This window comes from Bubalus bubalis, chromosome 17, assembly GCF_019923935.1.
Source record: "Bubalus bubalis isolate 160015118507 breed Murrah chromosome 17, NDDB_SH_1, whole genome shotgun sequence".
In the NCBI taxonomy this organism is placed as follows: domain Eukaryota; kingdom Metazoa; phylum Chordata; class Mammalia; order Artiodactyla; family Bovidae; genus Bubalus; species Bubalus bubalis.
Genome location: NC_059173.1, coordinates 20,707,545 through 20,726,812, shown reverse-complemented (window position 1 = coordinate 20,726,812; position 19,268 = coordinate 20,707,545). Strand labels below are relative to the sequence as shown.

The following is a 19,268-nucleotide window of genomic DNA, read 5'->3' as shown; positions in this document are numbered from 1 at the left end:
GGAGCCGGGAGCCCCATGAAGGGAAACTGGGTACAGGATCAAAGGCTTTGTAGCCAAGCCAAAGCATAATAAAGCAAAACACCCACCGTCTCAAAAATAGATATATTTATTTTTCATTAGTAAAGGGAAGCTGAATACTGACAGGAAGATGCAAATGTGTCCTTTCATGCATTTGTGGATCTTTTAACTTGTTCAGTCCTTTCCCCTCACAGAATTGAGCCCCTAGATTCAGAATTGGGCTGAATCCAGCCTTCTTACTGGATTTTCCCATCAAGGAACAAGTGGAATGTTCTAAGTATTAAAATTCTAAACCAAAGTTCAGCCTGGGTGTTGAAAAATTTTCACTCCAAACTGTCTTATTTTCATCATCTTGAAGTAAGATTTCTTGCTGAAGATACACCAGATGGCATGCAAGCAAACCTGGCTTTAAATTTAATAAGGTTGTTTGTAAATGCAGGCTGAGGAACAGCTGATGTTGTTATTTCTTTTCCAAAATGAATCAGGCCCGAAAGTGTCTGAATTTTTAATTCGTAGACATAAAAGTTACTTAATGCTATACACAATCTATGCCTTATTAAACTACTGCAGAATGAAAACTGAGATCAGAGTGTTGTTATAAAATACTCATTCCATAAATGAGGACTGAGGAGCTTTCAGTGAAAGGTGAGTCCCCTCAAAGTCCTACTCATGATGAATGGCCAGTCCAAGGCTCAGCATGACCTCCAACAAACCCTCTTTGCACTTCTTGATTCAGCACAATCACACCACTGCAAGGACCCTCTTCATCCTTGCAGGGCAAAATCAACCTCTATTTTACTGAAGAAATCCCTTGGATTTTTATTTTACAATGAACAGCTGAATGGAAAGTGGAGAATGTGGCAGTAGTGACATTTCGAGTTAGCGAAATAAACAGATACTTGGCATCATCCAGACAATTGACTGTTTTTCCTCTGGAAGTTTGCTATCACAGGAACGAAGTTACATCTTAACAACCGTATACATAATACTTCTACCAAATCACTTGCAAACAAAACAGAGCAACAGCTCTAGTAACATGATAGAACCAGTAACTATATAAAGAAAGAAAATTTACCCTGAAGCCTACAAGATGTCATCAAACTCTTAATTCTTGAGAGTTCTTTCACAAAAATTAGAACTAACAATTTGTGTTTAATAATACCATTACATTCTACAGAACTACTACATAGGTTTCAACTGAAAAGTGACTCTTCACTCTGTTCTATGCCCTGATAAAGGTAAAGTGGTCCCCCTGACAACTGCCAGTGGGGGGTGGAAAAGAATTCTGGCAGATCCTGTAGGTTTCCTGTTTACTAGTCAGTTAACAGTGCCCTGAAATTGTTGGTTTCCTAAAAATGAATTAGTTATCTTATTACAATAAACCCTTGGAGTAAAATAATAAAAATAAGAACCTGTGAGGGACAAGTCCGAGCCTGCAAGGCATTAACCACATTTTGTATTCACCCACCAGAAGTGTCCAACCTTATATCTTTCTGGGGAAACTTAACATTGAGAGAAGAATCATTTTTAAGTTTCATCAGCATCATTTTGTTTGATATTTTAAGATAAGGGACAACATCTCATGGAGGAGTAGCATGGCATCTTGACTACAATTAAAAAGGTTTAATGTTAGAGTCACAGTTACGTCATGATGTTCGGTTCATGCCCCTCAGCAAACAGGCCTTGAAATCACCTGAAAAGATACACTTAAATTCAGGGCCACCATGATCTTAGCTTGTAATGAAAGTCCCAAACTCTCTCCTAGCAGCAAGGGTGAAGGAGACAAGCAGGTCTCTTCATGTGAATTACTCAAAATGTTAAGAAAGGGAAAACACTGCAGGTTTCTTTTTGAAAATAAATATCTAAAACCCGTTACAGTAAAATATGAAAAATGAACATAACATAAAAATACAGGACAGATCAAAATGTTCAACTGGACTGACTCAAATGTCAAGTGAAAAGATGAATTTAAACTGAAGATTATACACAATGGCTTAGTAAGAATTGGTTTTCCACTGATCTTAGTAGTAAAAAGTTTAACTCTAAGTGCCTTTATCAGACATTTGTTTAGAATTAGTCTGAAAGTGGAACATTATAATTATACTGTTCTCAAGGACAGGTGCAACCTCTTCATGGTAAAATATCTTAATTTATATTTTATTATAAAAATATACAAAATACTACTTTTCACCTTTCCTTCTTCACTCAGTATAAACCCTTTTTGGTTCAGGAACATCAGCCAATTAAATTCAAATCATATCCATATTATGTCTTCTAAAGTCACACTGGATTTTAAGGCTCAGTACACAGTTTATCTTCTCAAATATACAATTATCATAATTGGTTTTATGTAAGGATAACAGGATAAAAGTCTTTAAAAAAATATACAAGTGGGATAACCATTGTGTTGCATGTTATTTTATCCCATTTTCTCCAATTATTAAAACAAGACAAAACTATACAAATAATTCTACTTGTAATTCTAGATAGCATACAATGAGAAAGTTTGCATACTTTTAATTAAGCAAAATATAATAAATGGGAACCTTCTAATTATCCATCATTAAATTTTTTTAAAACTACTTAGCTTCAGCTGTTGGAAAATATTATCTGACAACTTCAGGTGACAGAATAACTCTGGCTTTTTTTTTTTTTTTTTTTAATAAAATGAAAAGGAATCAAATATCTAAGACTATGTTCAATTCACCATTCAAAATTGGCTTCTCTCTCCCACGCCTGTATTTTTAAAACAACCATAACTTTTGCATGAACTTACATTTGCTCATCATAAAAATGGAAAGAAATTTATATATCTGAAATTGAGAAAGTTTACAAAATACTTAACATATGAGGAAGAGGTATATCTTATAGATTTGGCTGTCTCATAAGGCAATTAATGAAGTTGGAATTTTTCCTATCATCAATTTAACATAAGGAATTCTACAACATGATAATTCTCCATAAATCTGAAAGCTTGTTGGATACTTCAATATGATCACGCCAGGTCATCACTGAACTTCGAAGAAAGTAATCTGAATGAAAAAGGAACAAATTTGGTGCCTGCACCAACGTAGAATTTGTTCTGAAATTCTACCCTAAAAAAAAAAAAAAGTATTAATGAAAGATTCTGAATAACATTTCCTACATTTCTTAAAACAACATTTACTAAGTTAAAAAACAAGTTCCTGTACTTCCAAACGTGCTTCATTCCATACATGCTCTTACCACAAATACTTTCAATGAGATAAAACACACGCACACACTGACCCTTTGTTGGCTTTCCCATGAAGGAAATGCTGACACCTCGTGTTACCTCCCACTCTATGGACATTCACACGAGAACTAGGAACCTCTCTCTCCTCGTAACTGGACACACAGACAATCTGATGTATATTGTAAAACATTAAGAAATATGGCTTACAATGAGATAAAGTAACCTGTCAGACCCAAAGGGAGTTGAAAATATTAAATACACATAATTATTCATCAAGTATAAACTTGCTTTTTACATGTCAGGGACAATACCTCAGAAACAAAACAGAATTTTAACTCAGGGGATCAGAAAACAGATCTCAATACTGGCAAGGAAAGAACTAGCCTAAATAATGTAGGTACACATACATATTACTGGAAATGTTCTATGTGTATATATATTGAAGGGGGGTTACTGTCTTAAATATCAGTTCTGAAGCTCAATTCCAAGCTCACCAGTGGAGGCGGATGGCGTGAAGAAATGCAGAAAGCCCTTCCATGATCAAAAGGATGAAAATCGTCAATACTGCAAAGAAAGCGATCACTGGGAGCAGCACCAAGACCCCGTAGGCTGTGTCTACCCGGAGGCCGACGTGCATCAGCATGGCCCACAGGACCTCAGACAGCTCTGCGTGGGAAGCATTTTGCAGAGTTAACCTCTGTTGACCTTCAGTGAGTCACTTCCATTAGCCAGCCAGACTGAGTTTCCTTCTGAGAAATTCTGAATTCTTATCTCTAAAATAAATATATACCCGTAAAAGATATAATCTGCTCTTCACGTAAAAATTACGTGAGCAACCTGATCATCTCAAATGTGGAGGATGACTTGACATTCCAGAGAAATCAGAGGTCTGCCTGCCTGCCAAGGAGAGATCTTGATCCAGATGGGGGTCTGGCTGGCTCGGTCCCCGTGCAGCCCTGGATCAGGCAGTAGGAAGCTGGGCATCAGTCCTGACTCGGCCACTAACTGATTAGGCAGGTGATCCAGCGCCAGCACCGAACCTCACTGGGCCTTAGTCTCCTCCTCTGCAATAGAAGATGGTGGACCACAGCGCCCCCTCCAACCAGAAAAGTCTCAACTTGCGGCTATGCTTATAAAAATATCAGTGTGCCAACCAGCAAAGGAACACCTCTATCACCTGGTGATTTTCACAAGTACAGATAGTCTTTGCACAACAGAGCAGGGGCAGAACAGTGACCAGCGAAAGCATCCTTAATGGTCAACGGGGAAAATGACAGTTGTTCCAGGACCTTTCAAAATTACTGTCAAAACATTAAAACACTCTCTTATTCTTGGTTATAAATGCATAAGGAAATGAAAAAAAGAGAGCGAATCTATCTTTTAAACATTAGAAATACTGAGTATTAAATTGTTGGGGGGTTTTGGTAAAAACTTATCAAGGGTGATTTGAACAGCCTTCTTCTCATGTGACCTGGGAGAGCCAGGCACCTGGACACAGAGCAAGCCTTCTCCCTAATACCTAGCAAGCTGTCCTACTCTTTTCCAAGTTGGAATCAGCTTCTACAGTGTCCTTTGCGCCTTCCAAGTCCTGAACTACCTCCTGGAGCTTCGGCAGCATCACTTCTGGGACACCAGCATCTTCCGTACGTTACTAAGTTCCTCTGGCTGCAAATTTCACCTCTCGAACAGCAGCAGCGTCACACCCCCACATCAGTTCTTTCTCCTAAACTCCTGTTACATTCCGTTTGCATTTCACTTCCAACATATCACCGTTTGTTTCTTTGGTGCATTTTTTCATCTTTGTTGGCCAATTCCCTCAGTTCACTGATCCACTTTTAAATGCCAGGTAAGTTTACCACTGGCCTACAAGGAGGCAAGCCCACCATGCACTTTGCTGTCTGGGCACGAACTGAGAAGCAGGTTCAGGGACCAATGGGGAAAATGACAGTTGTTCTGGGACCTTTCAAAATTATCAAAACATGAAAACACTCTCTTATTCTTGTTTATAAATGCATAAGGAAATGAAAAAACACAGGGTCCAATCACAACAGGCTCTGAAAAAGTGACATCGCTGGTCGCTGGTCTCTGGTCATGATGTGCATGTGTATTATTTACAAGTGACTTGTAGGCTAAAAGGCCAGCAGTGAAGCCTGCGCTTTGTACCCATATACTCAGATTTTACTGTAGAAACTGAAATTTCAACCATGTTTTGGGGCAGCTGGTGAGACTTAAGTAAAATGGAGGTAACTGAAATCCATGCATCACCAGAGAATGCAAAAGGAGGACTATCTGTAATCAAAACTATTGTTTCAGGACTTGCTTGACATAACTAGACCATCACACTTGGTGAGGCAGGGCTGAATTAAAATAACAGTAAAAACAAAAATAATAATGGTCAGAGCAGAGGGAGTAAAATGCTTATGCCAGAGGTTCCTAAGCCTTCTCGGTCCTGAAAACAACTCGTGTCCCAGTGATTTTTTTCACAGCACCCTGAAGTCAAAAGAAATACCCAGGAGACCAGGGCAGTAAGTAGTCAAGTCCAAACAACCTAACAGTCCCCATTCACACAGTATCGTAGACAGTGCCCTTTCCATCAAAATTTTTAGTGTCCCACAGTGCCCGCATGAGTTAACTGAGGTGCTGAGGGGTGTCTTGGCCCAGAGTTTGGGAACTGCAGGTCAAACCAGACACTTACGTGCGTGAGCCAAACTGAGTGCCCAGAGCCTCAGGTACGAAGCAGTGTTAGAGATGCATCCCAGACAGTACTCGATGGAATGGATTATTTGGGTCATTAATATTTCTCCAAAATCAAACTACAAGAGATGACACAACCTGGTTAGATTCTGTACACGACATGCATGACGGTGACAGGACTGGCTTCTGGAACGCTGCTGAGGACGTGCTGGAGCGTGAGGGGCACGGAGCCACGAGATCCGAGTTCTGCTCACAGCTCTGCCGCTACCCAGCTTTCGATCTACGGAGCTCCCATTCCCGTCCCCAGGATGTGACCCCACAGGTGAGCTGGAGGCACTGGACCGGAACTCGGGAACTCTGATGCCACAACCACCATGGCCCTCAGTCAGCCCAATGAGGTTCTTGAGCTACTCTTAGTAATTATAAAACGTATCATGAAAAACCAGACATCCACCAACCACAAGAGTAGAAGATTGTGAATGTACATGTGTTTAATGGATAAGAGCATCTTAATACGAGTCTGAGAACGAGAAACTATAAAAAGAGTCCCTAACAGTGAAAAGACTGTAGAACACTGGGCAAGACGCCTCTCACATTCTTCCAGGTCTGCTTTTTGTTTTTTTATGACCTTAGAAAGTTAATTATTAACTGTCTCAAATTAAAGCACTAAATTACATAATAATTACAAAAGGCTGACTGTAAGAAATCTTGTTTAGTCCTCATTGAACAACCAAAAAAGTTTCCAAGAAAATAAAGTAGACGAGAGCAGCAGACATGCTAGTTCTGTCCGCCAGGACTGGCTTCCCTTCCTTGGGAGGAAACGCTTCTTCCCCCCTCTCACCCTGGATCCATAGCCAGTCGTTATTAGCTAAAATGTGCCCCCTCCTTAAGTCGTACGTTGAAGCCCTAATCCCCAATATGAGTATGTTTGGAGATGGGGCCTTTAAGGAGGTAATTAGGGTTAAATGAGGTTATAAGGTTGGGGCCTGATCCAGTAGGACTGATGTCTTTATAAGAAGAGACAACAGGAGATGCATGCATAGCAGTAAGGCCATGTGGGGACACAGCCACAGAGAGAAGCCCCAGGAGAAACTGACCCTGCCAACACCTTGACCTTGGACATCTGGGCTCCAAAACCGTGAGGAAGAAATGTCTTCAGTTCAAGCCCGAGCGTGGCTGTGGCAGCCCGTGCAGACCACTACAGCACTCACTGGTTTGGGGACGGCGAGTGACGCCAGCCAGGCCGATCACAGCACTTCCTTAGGATTCTTCCTCATGCTAAGAGTGGTTTTCTCTGATTGAAAGACTGAAGAAGATGAGCCCAGTGCACGCTGTGGCTACAGTTCCAACATCGTGGGGCCAACTGGCTTCAGAATGTGAAGCAAACTTAAGAAGAAAACCCCAGCCAGACTTGCTGGGATTGGAATCCAGAGCCTCACCAGCCTGAGGCCCACTCTCCCCACGTCCTGACCTGAGCCAGCAGAATCCCCCTGAAGCCAGTGTGAACACGGTCTCTTTCTTACAACTATGGAGAAGTTCTCATGGAGATGAGAATCTTCTGAAAGCAATGTTCACAGCACCTTAAGTCATTTAATATCACAACTTGTGATGTTAACACTATAAATCCCATTGTAAGACTAAGAACCACAAAATGTTAACCCGAAATCCTTATGATGACAATTCTATGAAGAGAACAGTATTTGGAAAGCTTTGAGGAACGGTTGTTTTGCTTTGAGTTTTGATGTTTAAGATGATTACTATCAATGAACAGAAACAGTCACAGATAGAGGAAATAAATGTATGGTTACCAAGGGACAGTGAGGGAAGGGATAAACTGGGATATTGGGGTTGACATATACACACTACTATATACAAAACAGACAACTAATAAGGACCACCTGTATACCACAGGGAACTCTACTCAGTACTCTGTGATGACCTATATGGGAAAAGAATCTAAATGGATACATATAAAGGAAGCTGAGCACCAAAGAATTGATGCTTTCGAACTGTGGTGTTTGAGAAGACTCTTGAGAGTCCTTGGACTGCAAGGAGATCAAACCAGTCAATCCTAAAGGAAATCAGTCCCGAATATTCACTGGAAAGACTGATGCTGAAGCTGAAGCTCCAATATTTTGGCCACCTGATGCAAAGAGCTGACTCATTGGAAAAGACCCTGATGCTAGGAAAGCTTGAAGGCAGGAGGAGAAGGGGACAACAGAGGACAAGAGGTTGGATGGCATCACTGACTCGATGGACACGAGTTTGAGCAACTCTGGGAGTTGGTGATGGACAGGGAAGCCTGGCGTCCTGCAGTCCATGTGGTCGCAAAGAGTCAGACAAAACTGAGCAACTGAACCGAACTGGTATGTGTATGTATAACTGATTCACTTTGCTGTACACCTGAAATTAACAATGGTAAGTCAATTAGACTCCAGTAAAAATTAAAAAAAAAAAAAAAGTGATTCTTATCACTCTCATGACGATCATCTCTGTGCAAGCCTGGCTCCTCACATCAACAACAGTAACTGAAAAGGTTACCTCTTCACACGTCACTTCTCTACATCCATCTTCCATTTGGTTGTTCCCCTCTTCTATGTCTTGGCCTCCCAGCAAAGAAACTTCTTCCTCGCTATCTTTCCTTACAAGTGTGTAGCCACTCTAAAAACAACCCAAAGAAAATAGAGTCAGTGCCTTTAAAATCGCAAGGTTGTGACAACATCAAAGTTAGAACCCCTTCGACTCTGTTAAAGATTCAGCTCTTCAGGAATAAAAAGCCCTTTAAAAGAAAATGAGCATATTATACCCACTAGGATGGCTGTTGTAAAAAAAACAGAGCATAAGTAAGCATTGATTAGGGTGTGGAGGAACTCCTGTGCATTGCTGACAGGAACATAAAATGGTGTAGCCACTGTGGAACAGTTCAGTGGCTCCCCAAAGCATTAAATAAAGAACAATCATTTCTAGCATATACCCAAAAGAACCGAAAGCTAAAGACTCCAATAGATATTTATATGCCCACATTCAGAGCAGCACTGTTCACAACAGCTAAAAGGTGAAAGCAACCCAAGTGCCCATTCATGGATGAACCGAGAAGCAAAATGTAGTCTATCCACACGATGGAATATTATTCAGCCTTAAAAAGGAAGGGTCCTCCGTGGTGGTCTGGTGGTTAAGACTCCATCTTGCAATGCAAGGGGTACAGGTTCAATCCCTGGTCAGGGAACAAAGATCTCACATACTATGGAGTCAAAAAGTGGGGGGAAAAAAGGAAGGAAATTCTTCTCTTCCTTTTTTATTTTTTGGCACCACATAGCTTGTGGGATCGTAGTTCCTCATCCAGGAATTGTACCCAGGCAAGTCTCAGCAGTGAGCACAGAGTCCCAACTATTGGACCACCAGGGAATTCCCAGGAAGGAAATTCAGACACAGGTTACAACATGGATCAATCTTGAGGACATTATGCTAAAATAAAAGGAGAATATTACCTGAATCCACTTGTATGAGATACCTAAAGCAATCAAATTCATACACACATAAAGTAGAAGGGTAGTTGCCAAGGGCTGGGGCGAGAGGAAATGAGGAATTAGTGTTCATGGATATGAAGTCTCAGTTTAGGAAGATGGAAGAGTTCTGGAGACGGGTGGGAGGCGGATGCACAGTGTGAAATACTTAATGCCAGTGTGTACTTGAGGTGCACACTGAACTGTGTGCCTGAAACGGTTACGATGGAGAATTCACACCACGCGTACTTTACTACAATATTTCCCCCACCCCAGCCCCAGAATTTTTTTAAAAAAGAAATATAGACAAACAAGAAAACAGTCTGAAAAGAAACTCAACAAATGGTTAACACTGTTTATAACTGTACAGGAAAACTTCAAGGCACTATTTTCTATATTTTCCAAATTTCCTTTAATTATGTTACTTAAAAAAGCACCTTAGAAAATGAAGAGGCAAGAATAAGGAAGAAAAACACTTTAGTTATGACCAGCATCATTGAAAGATTTCAGTGCAAGCTCCTGCTAGGTTTGGGGTTCATTAAAGGGGGACCAGTTTCCCATGCCCAGATGTGCAGGCTCCTGGCGCCACACGTTTGCAGAACAGCCAACACCAGAGTGCTCAGTGAGGGAAGTTTTAGCTTTTAAATCAAAGCCTGGATCCCATGGAAGGTGTTTTGTTTTTTACCAAATCTATTTATTTATTTCTTTGGCTGCACTGCACAGCAAGCAGGACCTTAGTTCCCTGACTGGGGATTGAACCAATGCCCGCTGCAGAGGAAGCGTGGAGTCTTAGCCACTGGAATTCCCGGAAGGTGTTTTCCTTACAAAACTTTTCACAGCTAAAAACAGACTTTGCTCACCATCGACAAACGTGCATCCGAACTCACACTTACCCTGCTGACCCCAAAACAATTGTGCCCCCTGTGCAGCCACAGCAGAAAGAGTGGTTTTCCCAAGAAAAGCACGGGGACTGACAACACGGTGATGAGCAGCAGCAGCCTCTGGACATGCTCCTGTTGGTGCAGACGGGGAGGAAGCCGGTTAACACGCAAAGACCTACCAAGTGTCACTGGTACCCTGAAACCACTGACAACCAAGTAGAATGTCTATCAGCAAGGAACGTAAAGTAAATGCAAGCTACATTATATTTGTCAGCGGGTCTCTACCTTTTGTTTCTTAAACGCATAGCTGATATGGGTGGCATCACACAAATGTGCATCTATATAGAAAAGTCATTTCTGGAGAGAACCATGTGCCATAGTCCAACTGCCAGTTCTCTGAAAGCCTGGCTGAATCAGAAACTGATTTTAAAGAAACTGGAGGGGCTTCCCCTGGTGGCTCAGTGGTATTATTTAAATATAAATAAATAAATCCAAGTATTTAAAAAGAAAAAAACTGGAAAAATAAAAGAAAAGAAAAAACTGGAAAGACAGATGGATGAGCAGTACTCGGGAACCCTCCCTAACACATTCTTTCCCCACCACTTCTGACAGCTAAGGAGTGGCAGCAAGTTTGGATTACAGTCTGACCAGAGCCCCAGAGACAGCACTCACGACAGAATGACACGCCCCTGTGATAACAGAGAGAAACAGAAAGCCGCTCAGTGCCTGGGAGGCCGTGGGAATCACCTTTCATCATTCTACTGATCGAAACAAAAAGGTTCTCATGAGGACTTCCCTTGAGTTCCTAAGAATGGGGGAAGAAAAAAAAAAAGATTGTTTACCTGCCCTGGGTAAAGACCACCTGTGTCACTAGCCAGGAACAAAAACATGCTAATAAATTCAATCAGAATGCTAGGAGCAGTTCTGGAGGTTTCAGCTGAATAAACCAGCCACTTATAGATGATCATAAATATAAGGTATCCAAAGATGCAGAGCATGAAGAGCAGTTCTGGTATGGAAACCAGACAAATATTGAACTTCTTCCTGAAATGCCTAGGGCAAAAAACAGAATTGATTAACCCATGAACAAATGTTTTAACATTTATTTATTTGGTTGCACCGGGTCTTAGCGGCAGCACGCAGCTGTACTAAGATAAAAAGTAAAGAGTAAATTAATCTTAAATTCTCCATGACAAAGCCCATCTCAGAATCACATCATCTGTGATATAACCCAGATATAATCACAAAAAGATGTGAGGACAGGAGAGAAGACTAGTCTTTCCCTTTCAGATTCAATTAGAAGAAAAAAGACATCATCTCTTACTTCTAATATACCAGCTGTAAGAAACAAACCAAAAGTTTTTGATTTATAAAATAAAAAAGAATATGACAAAAATCACCTCTGGACATAAATGTGAATGAACATGCTGCATGTCTCCCTCACTTGAACATAAACTCTATGAGGGTGAAAACTTTTTTCTGATCTCACTGTTCAACCCCTAACAGTGCCAAGCAAATTCTATATGCTCAACAAATATTTGCTGAATCAAAGAAGCTGCCAAAAAACTGATCATTAAAACAGGATCATATGAATACAACATACCCCCATACTGGCTGCCTTTAAGATCTAGGCAGTCTATCAACAAGCAAAGTTTAAGAAATATTAGTACCAAAAACTTGGCTTATAAATATTGGTTTAAAAAAAAAATCTGTACTTACAAGTGGTTAAATATTCCCAGAATGACTCCAAAAGTCATGTGAGTAATCCCTAAAATCACAGACATCTTCATTTTGAAAGAGTTTAGAAAAGTGAGACGATTGGTGGCCAAGTTCCAAATCTAAAGACAAAACGAAACAGCAAAAAAGAAAACTTAACTTCCTTCAACTGCCTTAGGATGAAAGTGCTATTCCCTAAGGCAACCGTGGTCAAGCTTTTTCAAGTTTCCTATCATATTAAGACTTGAGGCAACAATATTCAATTATGTACATTATGTTTAGAGACAAGAATAAACAATTAGGAGAGAGCGTCCCTTGGAGAGCTCAGATAAGGGGATGATAGACTCCTGTCAGTGGGTTTTTTCATTACTGTATCACCTCCCTCCAAACCGATTCTGACGCGGCTTTATTCACTTGGCTGCGCCCAGTTCTAGCTGCAACATGAAGGTTCTGTACTCGCGGCCTGTGAACTCAGCTGTGGCAGGCGAGATCTAGTTCCTGGGTCAGGGATTGAACGCAGGTCCCCTGCATCAGGATGGCAGAGTCTGAGACACTGGACCACCAAGGAAGTCCCTTGAGGTAGTTTCTAAGCTCTTCTCTTAAGGCTGAGATTCCTCGAGAAGAACCCTGAGTCTAGAGAGACGCTGCCTGGGCCTCAGAAGCAGCCGCCTGCCGAGCCCCATGGCGGGGTGGGCAGGTGGGGACAGCCCCAGCCCCAGAGCCACTGCCTCTCTTTCCTTCTCCCCACACTTTTCCCCTTTCAAACAACCACCTCAATAAGCACCATGGTAAGCTTAAGCTCCCTTTCCCATTCTAAAATTCCACACTATTTCTTTCTAAAACAAAAGATAAAAAAATAATTAACGTGCACAAAGAAGAAATGGAAGAAGCAGCACATGTTTCATGGCACTTTTCACTAGAATCAAGGGGGTCAGGGAGTAGGACAGACTGTAACCCAGCTCTCCGTGGACTTGTACTCAGGCACTGATCCTGGCTTCTCAAATGGACTGTCAGCTTCATCTGCACACCAGCCTGACTCGGAATACCCGGTGAGCCTCTGTCATCCAGACAGAAACCCCCGAGAACCAGCCCCTCAGGTAAAACCACCTGAACCGTGCTGAACAGTCTGTGAAACCTCTGTGACAGTTTAAACTAGGTGATCCTGGGAATTCCTGGTGGTCCAATGATTAGGGCTCTGAGGTCCTACTGCTAAGGGCAAGTGCTGCATCCCTGGTCAGGGAACTAAGGCCCTGACCTTAGTTCCTAAGGGAATAAACCACACAGAGTGGTCAAAACTAAAAACATTTTTCATTGAAAAATTAGGTGGTACTAGCGAGAAACTTGCGGAGAAGGCAATGGTACCCCACTCCAGTACTCTTGCCTGGAAAATCCCATGGACGGAGAAGTCTGGTAGGCTATAGTCCATGGGGTCACTAGGAGTCGGACACGACTGAGCGACTTCACTTTCACTTTTCACGTTCATGCACTGGAGAAGGCAATGGCAACCCACTCCAGTGTTCCTGCCTGGAGAATCCCAGGGATGGCAGAGCCTGGTGGGCTGTCATCTATGGGGTCGCACAGAGTCGGACACGACTGAAGAGACTTAGCAGCAGCAGCAGCAAGAAACTTGAGGTATTAAGGGGAGGAGTATACTCACGGGATCAATGCCGAAAGGGTAAGGGCCGCGGAACACCCCGGGCACACTGGGATCCAACTGCAGCACGCTGTGGTGCCTGACGACGCTGTCGCTGTAACACAAAAGAGGGGTGAGGGCCTCCTGTGATGGCGAGGGGGCCCCGGAGTGACGCCCTCCACCTCAGACACCATCTGGCAGCCGGGCAGACACTCACTTCCAAAGCACCATCTTCCTCTGCTCCTCTGGGCTGTGACTGGAGCTGTACATGGCAGACACGTTCCACCTGGAGCCGAAGAGGTTGACTGACTTGGAAAAGCAGTCGTTGTAGATGAGGCCCGTGTACACTGAGAACAGCCCCATCAGCAGGAGGATATAGCGACCATTGAAGAACATCCGCATGATCTGTGGGGAGCGAAGTGCGGTGAGTGAGACAGGACCACGGGGAACAGGAGCTGAAGTGATCGAGTTAGTCTGGGCACATTCTTAACCGCTTCTCTCCAGGCTGCTCACAGTCAAGCTCATGGGGACTTCCCTGGCAGTCCAGTGGCTAAGACTTTGCACTCCCAGTGCAGGGGACCCGGGTTTGATCCCTGGTCAGGGAACTCGATCCCACATGCTGCAACTAAGATCCAGCACAGCCAAATAAATAAACACTTTAAAAATATATATGCATAAATAAAAATCAAGTTCATGGCACAGAACTTCCCATCACACAAGAATGAAGACCCACCCCACCTAGGTCTCAGTCAGGTGGGTTATGGTTATCGCCAAAAATGAAACATTTTTAAATATTTTAAATATTTTTTTAATATTTAATATATTTAATATATTTATATTTAATAAATATTTAATATATTTAATATAAAGATATTTTAAATATCTTTTTCTAGTCAAACAGAAGGTAATCACTAATGCTACCTCACTGGAGATAATGAGCTGGAGGGTTTATGTTTTTACCTCTTGTGACTGATTTAGTCTGGGATGATTTTCGTTTAACACCAACAGGAGGGCAAATAAGAACATCACAAAACCATGTCCAAAGTCTCCAAACATCACGGCAAATAAAAAGGGGAAAGTGATGATGGTGAAGAGAGCTGCAGGAAAAGCAAGAGATTTCTGATTGGCAGCAGAGGCAGAAATTTCTAGTTAATGCAAACACGACCGCATATAATGATCTTTACTTTCTCCCAAATTCTCAAAAGAGAACTGACAGGTTAAAAAGAACACTTTAGGGACTTCCCTGGTGGTCCAGTGATTAAGACTGCATGCTTCCAATGCAGGGGCACGGGTTTAATCCCGGGCTGGGGAAGTATGATTCCACACGCAGCCAGGCACGTTCAAAATGAAATAAACAGCTTATACTAAATAACAAAACAGCTACTAGTGAGCCTATTTTTCCGAATGTCTGTTACATTCTCATAGGGGAAAAAAAGCAGCAGTGATGCACAGAATATATAAAATGTAAAGACTAGCAAATTCAGGCTTCCAACCTGGGTTCACCTCTTGGTAGCTCCCGACCCCGTAGGCATCCACGATGTTCTGAAACCCCTCGGTGAATTTGTTGGTACGGATCAGAGTTGGGGGAGTTTCTTTTGTTGGGATTGTGTTCATGAATGAGGGGATCGTACCACCGCTCTCTCTCTTTCACATGAAAAAAAGAAAAAAAGAAAAAGTTACCACCCAAGAGCTCTTTCAACAAACCTTGGTGGCCTGCTATGACGAGGCCCTGTGCAGGGCCACGTGGGGAAGTACCGATCACCACCCCCCAGGAGGTCCAAGTACAGCAGGAGTGACAGGAGGAACTGAGGGAGGCTCCCGGGGTGGGCAGGGAGGCTGCGCCTGGGGTTGCGGTCTTACAGAAGGAAGAATCTAGCAAGGCTGAGTGGTGGAAGTGGGCAGTGGTGAGTGTAACAGAAATAAACCAAAATGTTGCCATATTGACATTCTGATTTATTCTTCCCTATATTTCATTTTTATTAGGTAATATTGCAGCTGTCTCTAAATTTCTCTTGAACATTTTTAGGAGATAAACCACTAAATTCCAGTTTTATATTGGCGACCCTGGGGCTACTTATATACACACATATGCACTAAAGTACCAGTCATGTCTCTCAAAACTGATGCTACCTCAATAAATAAGAATCATCTAGATCTTTAAATAAATACAACAGATGCCCCATACTCCAAAATAACTATTTTTATGCCATCATTATTTTGATGTTTTTGTACCATAACAGAATTATGTGAAGAAACAAGGTGATTAACCAAAAGCTCATAAAAAAACATGTTTCTTTGTCTATTGAAGTATGTAAACCTATTATTTTCAGTAAAGAACTAAGTTTTGATACAGAAAAACTCTTGTATAGCAGAAACTAACACAACATTGTAAAACACCTATACCCCAATTAAAAAAAACTCACACAGGAACATGGGAGACTGAGCCCATAGTCCTAAAGTGAGAATAACCTATTATTCAAAGTTCAGGGGAAGAAGGCAACAGCACCCCACTCCAGTACTCTTGCCTGGAGAATCCCAGGGACGGGGGAGCCTGGTGGGCTGCCGAGTATGGGGTCACACAGAGTCAGACACGACTGAAGCGACTTAGCAGCAGCAGCAGCAGCACATGGTTTAATGGAGAAGGAAACGAGTCGGACACGATTGAAGCGACTTAGCAGCAGCAGCAAAGTTCAGAGACCACAGGAACTGAGATTAATAGGTTCAACCAAGTTGAATACGTGGAAGTATATTTAACCAAAAACTTCCGCAGGACCAAAGCAAACAAACAGAAAGAGACACCGTAAGACAAGTGACAGAACAGGGGAGAACATTTGTTCTCGTATCACAGACAACAAGATAAGGAAATTAGTAAGAAAAGGACCAACCCCCAAGTGGGAAATGGGCAAAGCATGTGAACAGAGAGCTCACCAGGAAGTGAAAATTCAAAGGCTCTTAAACATACAAAAAGATATTCAGGACTTCCCTGGTGGTCCAGTGGTTAAGAATCTACCTGCCAATGTAGGGGACCTGGGTTTGATCCCTGGTCTGGGAAGATACCACATGCCTCGGGGCAACTAAGCCCATGCTCTGCAACTAGAGAAGCACACCACAATTAGAGAGTAGCCCCCACTCTCCACAGCTAGAGAAAGGCCGAGAGCAGCAACAAAGATCCAGCACAGCCAAAAGTAAAATAAATACATTTTTCTTTTTTTTTAATGAAAGAAAGATATTCACCCTCACTCAAAATAGGGGAAATGCAACAATTGGTTGCATTCATCTGGCAAGTATCTAGCAAAACTGATCCAGCAATTCCATCCTGGGAATCTACCAAGTATCTGGCAAATCTGTGAGTGTTTCAATTGTCAAAGGTCAAGTGTTAGTCTCCGTGCTGGTGGTATTCGCAAAGTTGGAAACCACCTAAATGACCAGAGACAAGTTCCATAAACCATGTAACATCCATTCCAGTAGGATATTAAATAGCTATAAAAACAGGGAAGTTTTCTTAAAAGAAAAGAAAGTACAAATAGCACATAATCTATTGTGAAGGAAGGGAATTCTCCCCTTTTATATATTCCTATTTGTTTATCTATGATTAAGAAACTCAAAGACATAATTAAACTAAAACAAGGGTTGTCTTTGAGCAGGGGAACTGAACAAAACTGAGGCTTTGGGTAAGAGTTAGTCCCTTCACTGGTTCTTTAATAATATTTTTTTGACTTATAAACCATGTCACTGAACTACTTACTCAAACAAGCAAATTAAAAATGCCACTGCAACTGCTGTATTTAGATAGATAACCAACAAGGACCTACTGTACAGCACAGGGAACTCTGCTCAATGTTATGTGGCAGCCTGGACTGGAGGGGGATTTGGGGGAGAGTGGATACCTGTACAGGTATGGCTGAGTCCCTTTGCTGTCCACCTGAAACTATCACAACATTGTTAATCGGTTATATTCCAATCTAAAATGAAAGGTTTGTTTGAAAAAGCCTGTGCGAATCACTCTGCCGTATACAGGAAAACACTGTAAAGCAACTAAACTTCAATTAAGGAAAAAACAATGCATGTGCACAGAGCTTCCAGTGATTGACTCTGCAATTTTGGTTCAAAAGCATCAACATGGTGTCTTCTCCGTCTATCTCATCGCCCTGAGCTTGATAAGATACACTCCAACTGTGGGCAGGAAAAGGGCCAGCAGGGAGAGGAGAGGAGGGGAGGGGAGGGGAGGGGAGAGAGGGGAGGGGATGGGAGGGCCGCCTCACCGAGCCCTCCTCCAGCGCCCTTCGCAGCTCATGCAAATCAGCCTCAGGACACCAGACCTCAGCGATGAGGCACTTGTTGGTCACGTCGAAGCTGCACATGTTCAGCATGTGGTAAATGGCTTTCATCTTCTTCACCTGGATCACGCGGCTGTAGACTGACTCGGCGGCTTTACACAGCACTTGCCTTAAATAGTCCTCGGTCTTGTGAAGCACCTGGGTGAAGACAAACACACGGGATCTCAGCAGAGCATCTGCCGGGCACCTGACCTCCTCTAAGGGTACTCTCTCCTCGATGATGGGGGGATTCCAGGCACCAGCCTCTCTGGGGACAGTTAAGGAAGTTCAGTCCTTCTCCTCCAGGCCTGGAGCTGCCTCTGCCGAACAGGAGCCCAGGGCACAGGAACAGTGAGGTGTTGTGGTCCCCAGGGCAGCATGATGGCCTGGCTGGGCCCAGAGACCTAGGTCCCTAGTTCTTACCCACTCCAGCCTCACCCCACTTCCTGTCAACCCCAGGAGCCACCAATTCCCATCCCATTCTGCCAAGAAACCCTCTTTCACTCAAATGGGTCAGAGTGAACTTCTAAGCAGAAAGACGACTTAAAACAGTGCTGGTAAAATTACAGCCAGCACTTTACATGGGGCTCACTCATCCTATCTGATGAAGAATTACACGTCAGCAGATCAAAGATAATCAGACTCTTTTTTTTTTTAAAGCCCCATCATTCTAATAGGCTGCTAAAATGAAACGCCCATGAAGAGGAAGGAGGTGACATTCCAGTCTCCCTAAAACGTCTTGATTTGTCCACAACCAAAATTTTCCATATTAAAAAAGGAACTAAATGGATTTGTAAATGTTTCACAAGCCCTTAGATAAGGAGGTACGTTTCTGGTTCACTCACGGTGTAAAGATCTTGAATCCGGGTATTCAGTCCCTCCTGGATCTCTCTGCGCTCCTCGGCTGTGTTCGGGTAGGGGTAAACGTGGCAGTGGTAACTAGAAGACAGGATTCAAGACAGCGCCGCAGCCATCAGAACTACAAGAAGCTATGTAGAAAACTAGAGCTAAATTTAATACACCGTCTGGGCATATTTCCTCCAAACCAGAATAAAAGCAGCCCTCTGGGAGAAAAAGGTGCAGACACAGGCACCCGGCCATGCTAAGGCCTTGCAGATGGACACTGGACAAATGTCCACTGAATTCCACAGATTTAGCCAACTCTCTCTTGGCTCCAAATTCCATTTCTGCTCTCAACGATTCCTAAAAGCTCATTTCCAATTTCAATGTTCTAAATTCACCATGACCCTTAAGCTGGGAGTGTATAACATAAATCAAAGAACATACAATAAT

At 42.6% G+C, this 19,268-nt stretch overlaps 1 protein-coding gene across 2 annotated transcripts in view; it reads right to left on the bottom strand.

Moving 5' to 3' along the window:
• Positions 1 to 90: 90 nt before the first annotated feature.
• Positions 91 to 19,268, bottom strand: part of ATP6V0A2 (ATPase H+ transporting V0 subunit a2) — a 40,898-nt gene continuing 21,720 nt past the window's right edge. Inside the window, exons 8-20 of one of the 2 annotated variants that reach the window (XM_025267784.3) lie at positions 18,821 to 18,914; positions 17,922 to 18,134; positions 15,153 to 15,303; positions 14,620 to 14,756; positions 13,877 to 14,064; positions 13,684 to 13,774; positions 12,030 to 12,148; positions 11,153 to 11,363; positions 10,323 to 10,442; positions 8,468 to 8,587; positions 5,928 to 6,045; positions 3,727 to 3,898; positions 91 to 3,113 (exon numbers count right to left, since the gene is read on the bottom strand). In XM_025267784.3, coding sequence (XP_025123569.3) covers positions 3,014 to 3,113; positions 3,727 to 3,898; positions 5,928 to 6,045; positions 8,468 to 8,587; positions 10,323 to 10,442; positions 11,153 to 11,363; positions 12,030 to 12,148; positions 13,684 to 13,774; positions 13,877 to 14,064; positions 14,620 to 14,756; positions 15,153 to 15,303; positions 17,922 to 18,134; positions 18,821 to 18,914 — 1,834 coding nt within the window. In that variant the 3' untranslated portion in view covers positions 91 to 3,013. The remainder of the gene's footprint in view (positions 3,114 to 3,726; positions 3,899 to 5,927; positions 6,046 to 8,467; positions 8,588 to 10,322; positions 10,443 to 11,152; positions 11,364 to 12,029; positions 12,149 to 13,683; positions 13,775 to 13,876; positions 14,065 to 14,619; positions 14,757 to 15,152; positions 15,304 to 17,921; positions 18,135 to 18,820; positions 18,915 to 19,268) is intronic. The other variant, XM_044930277.2, reaches the window with a different exon arrangement.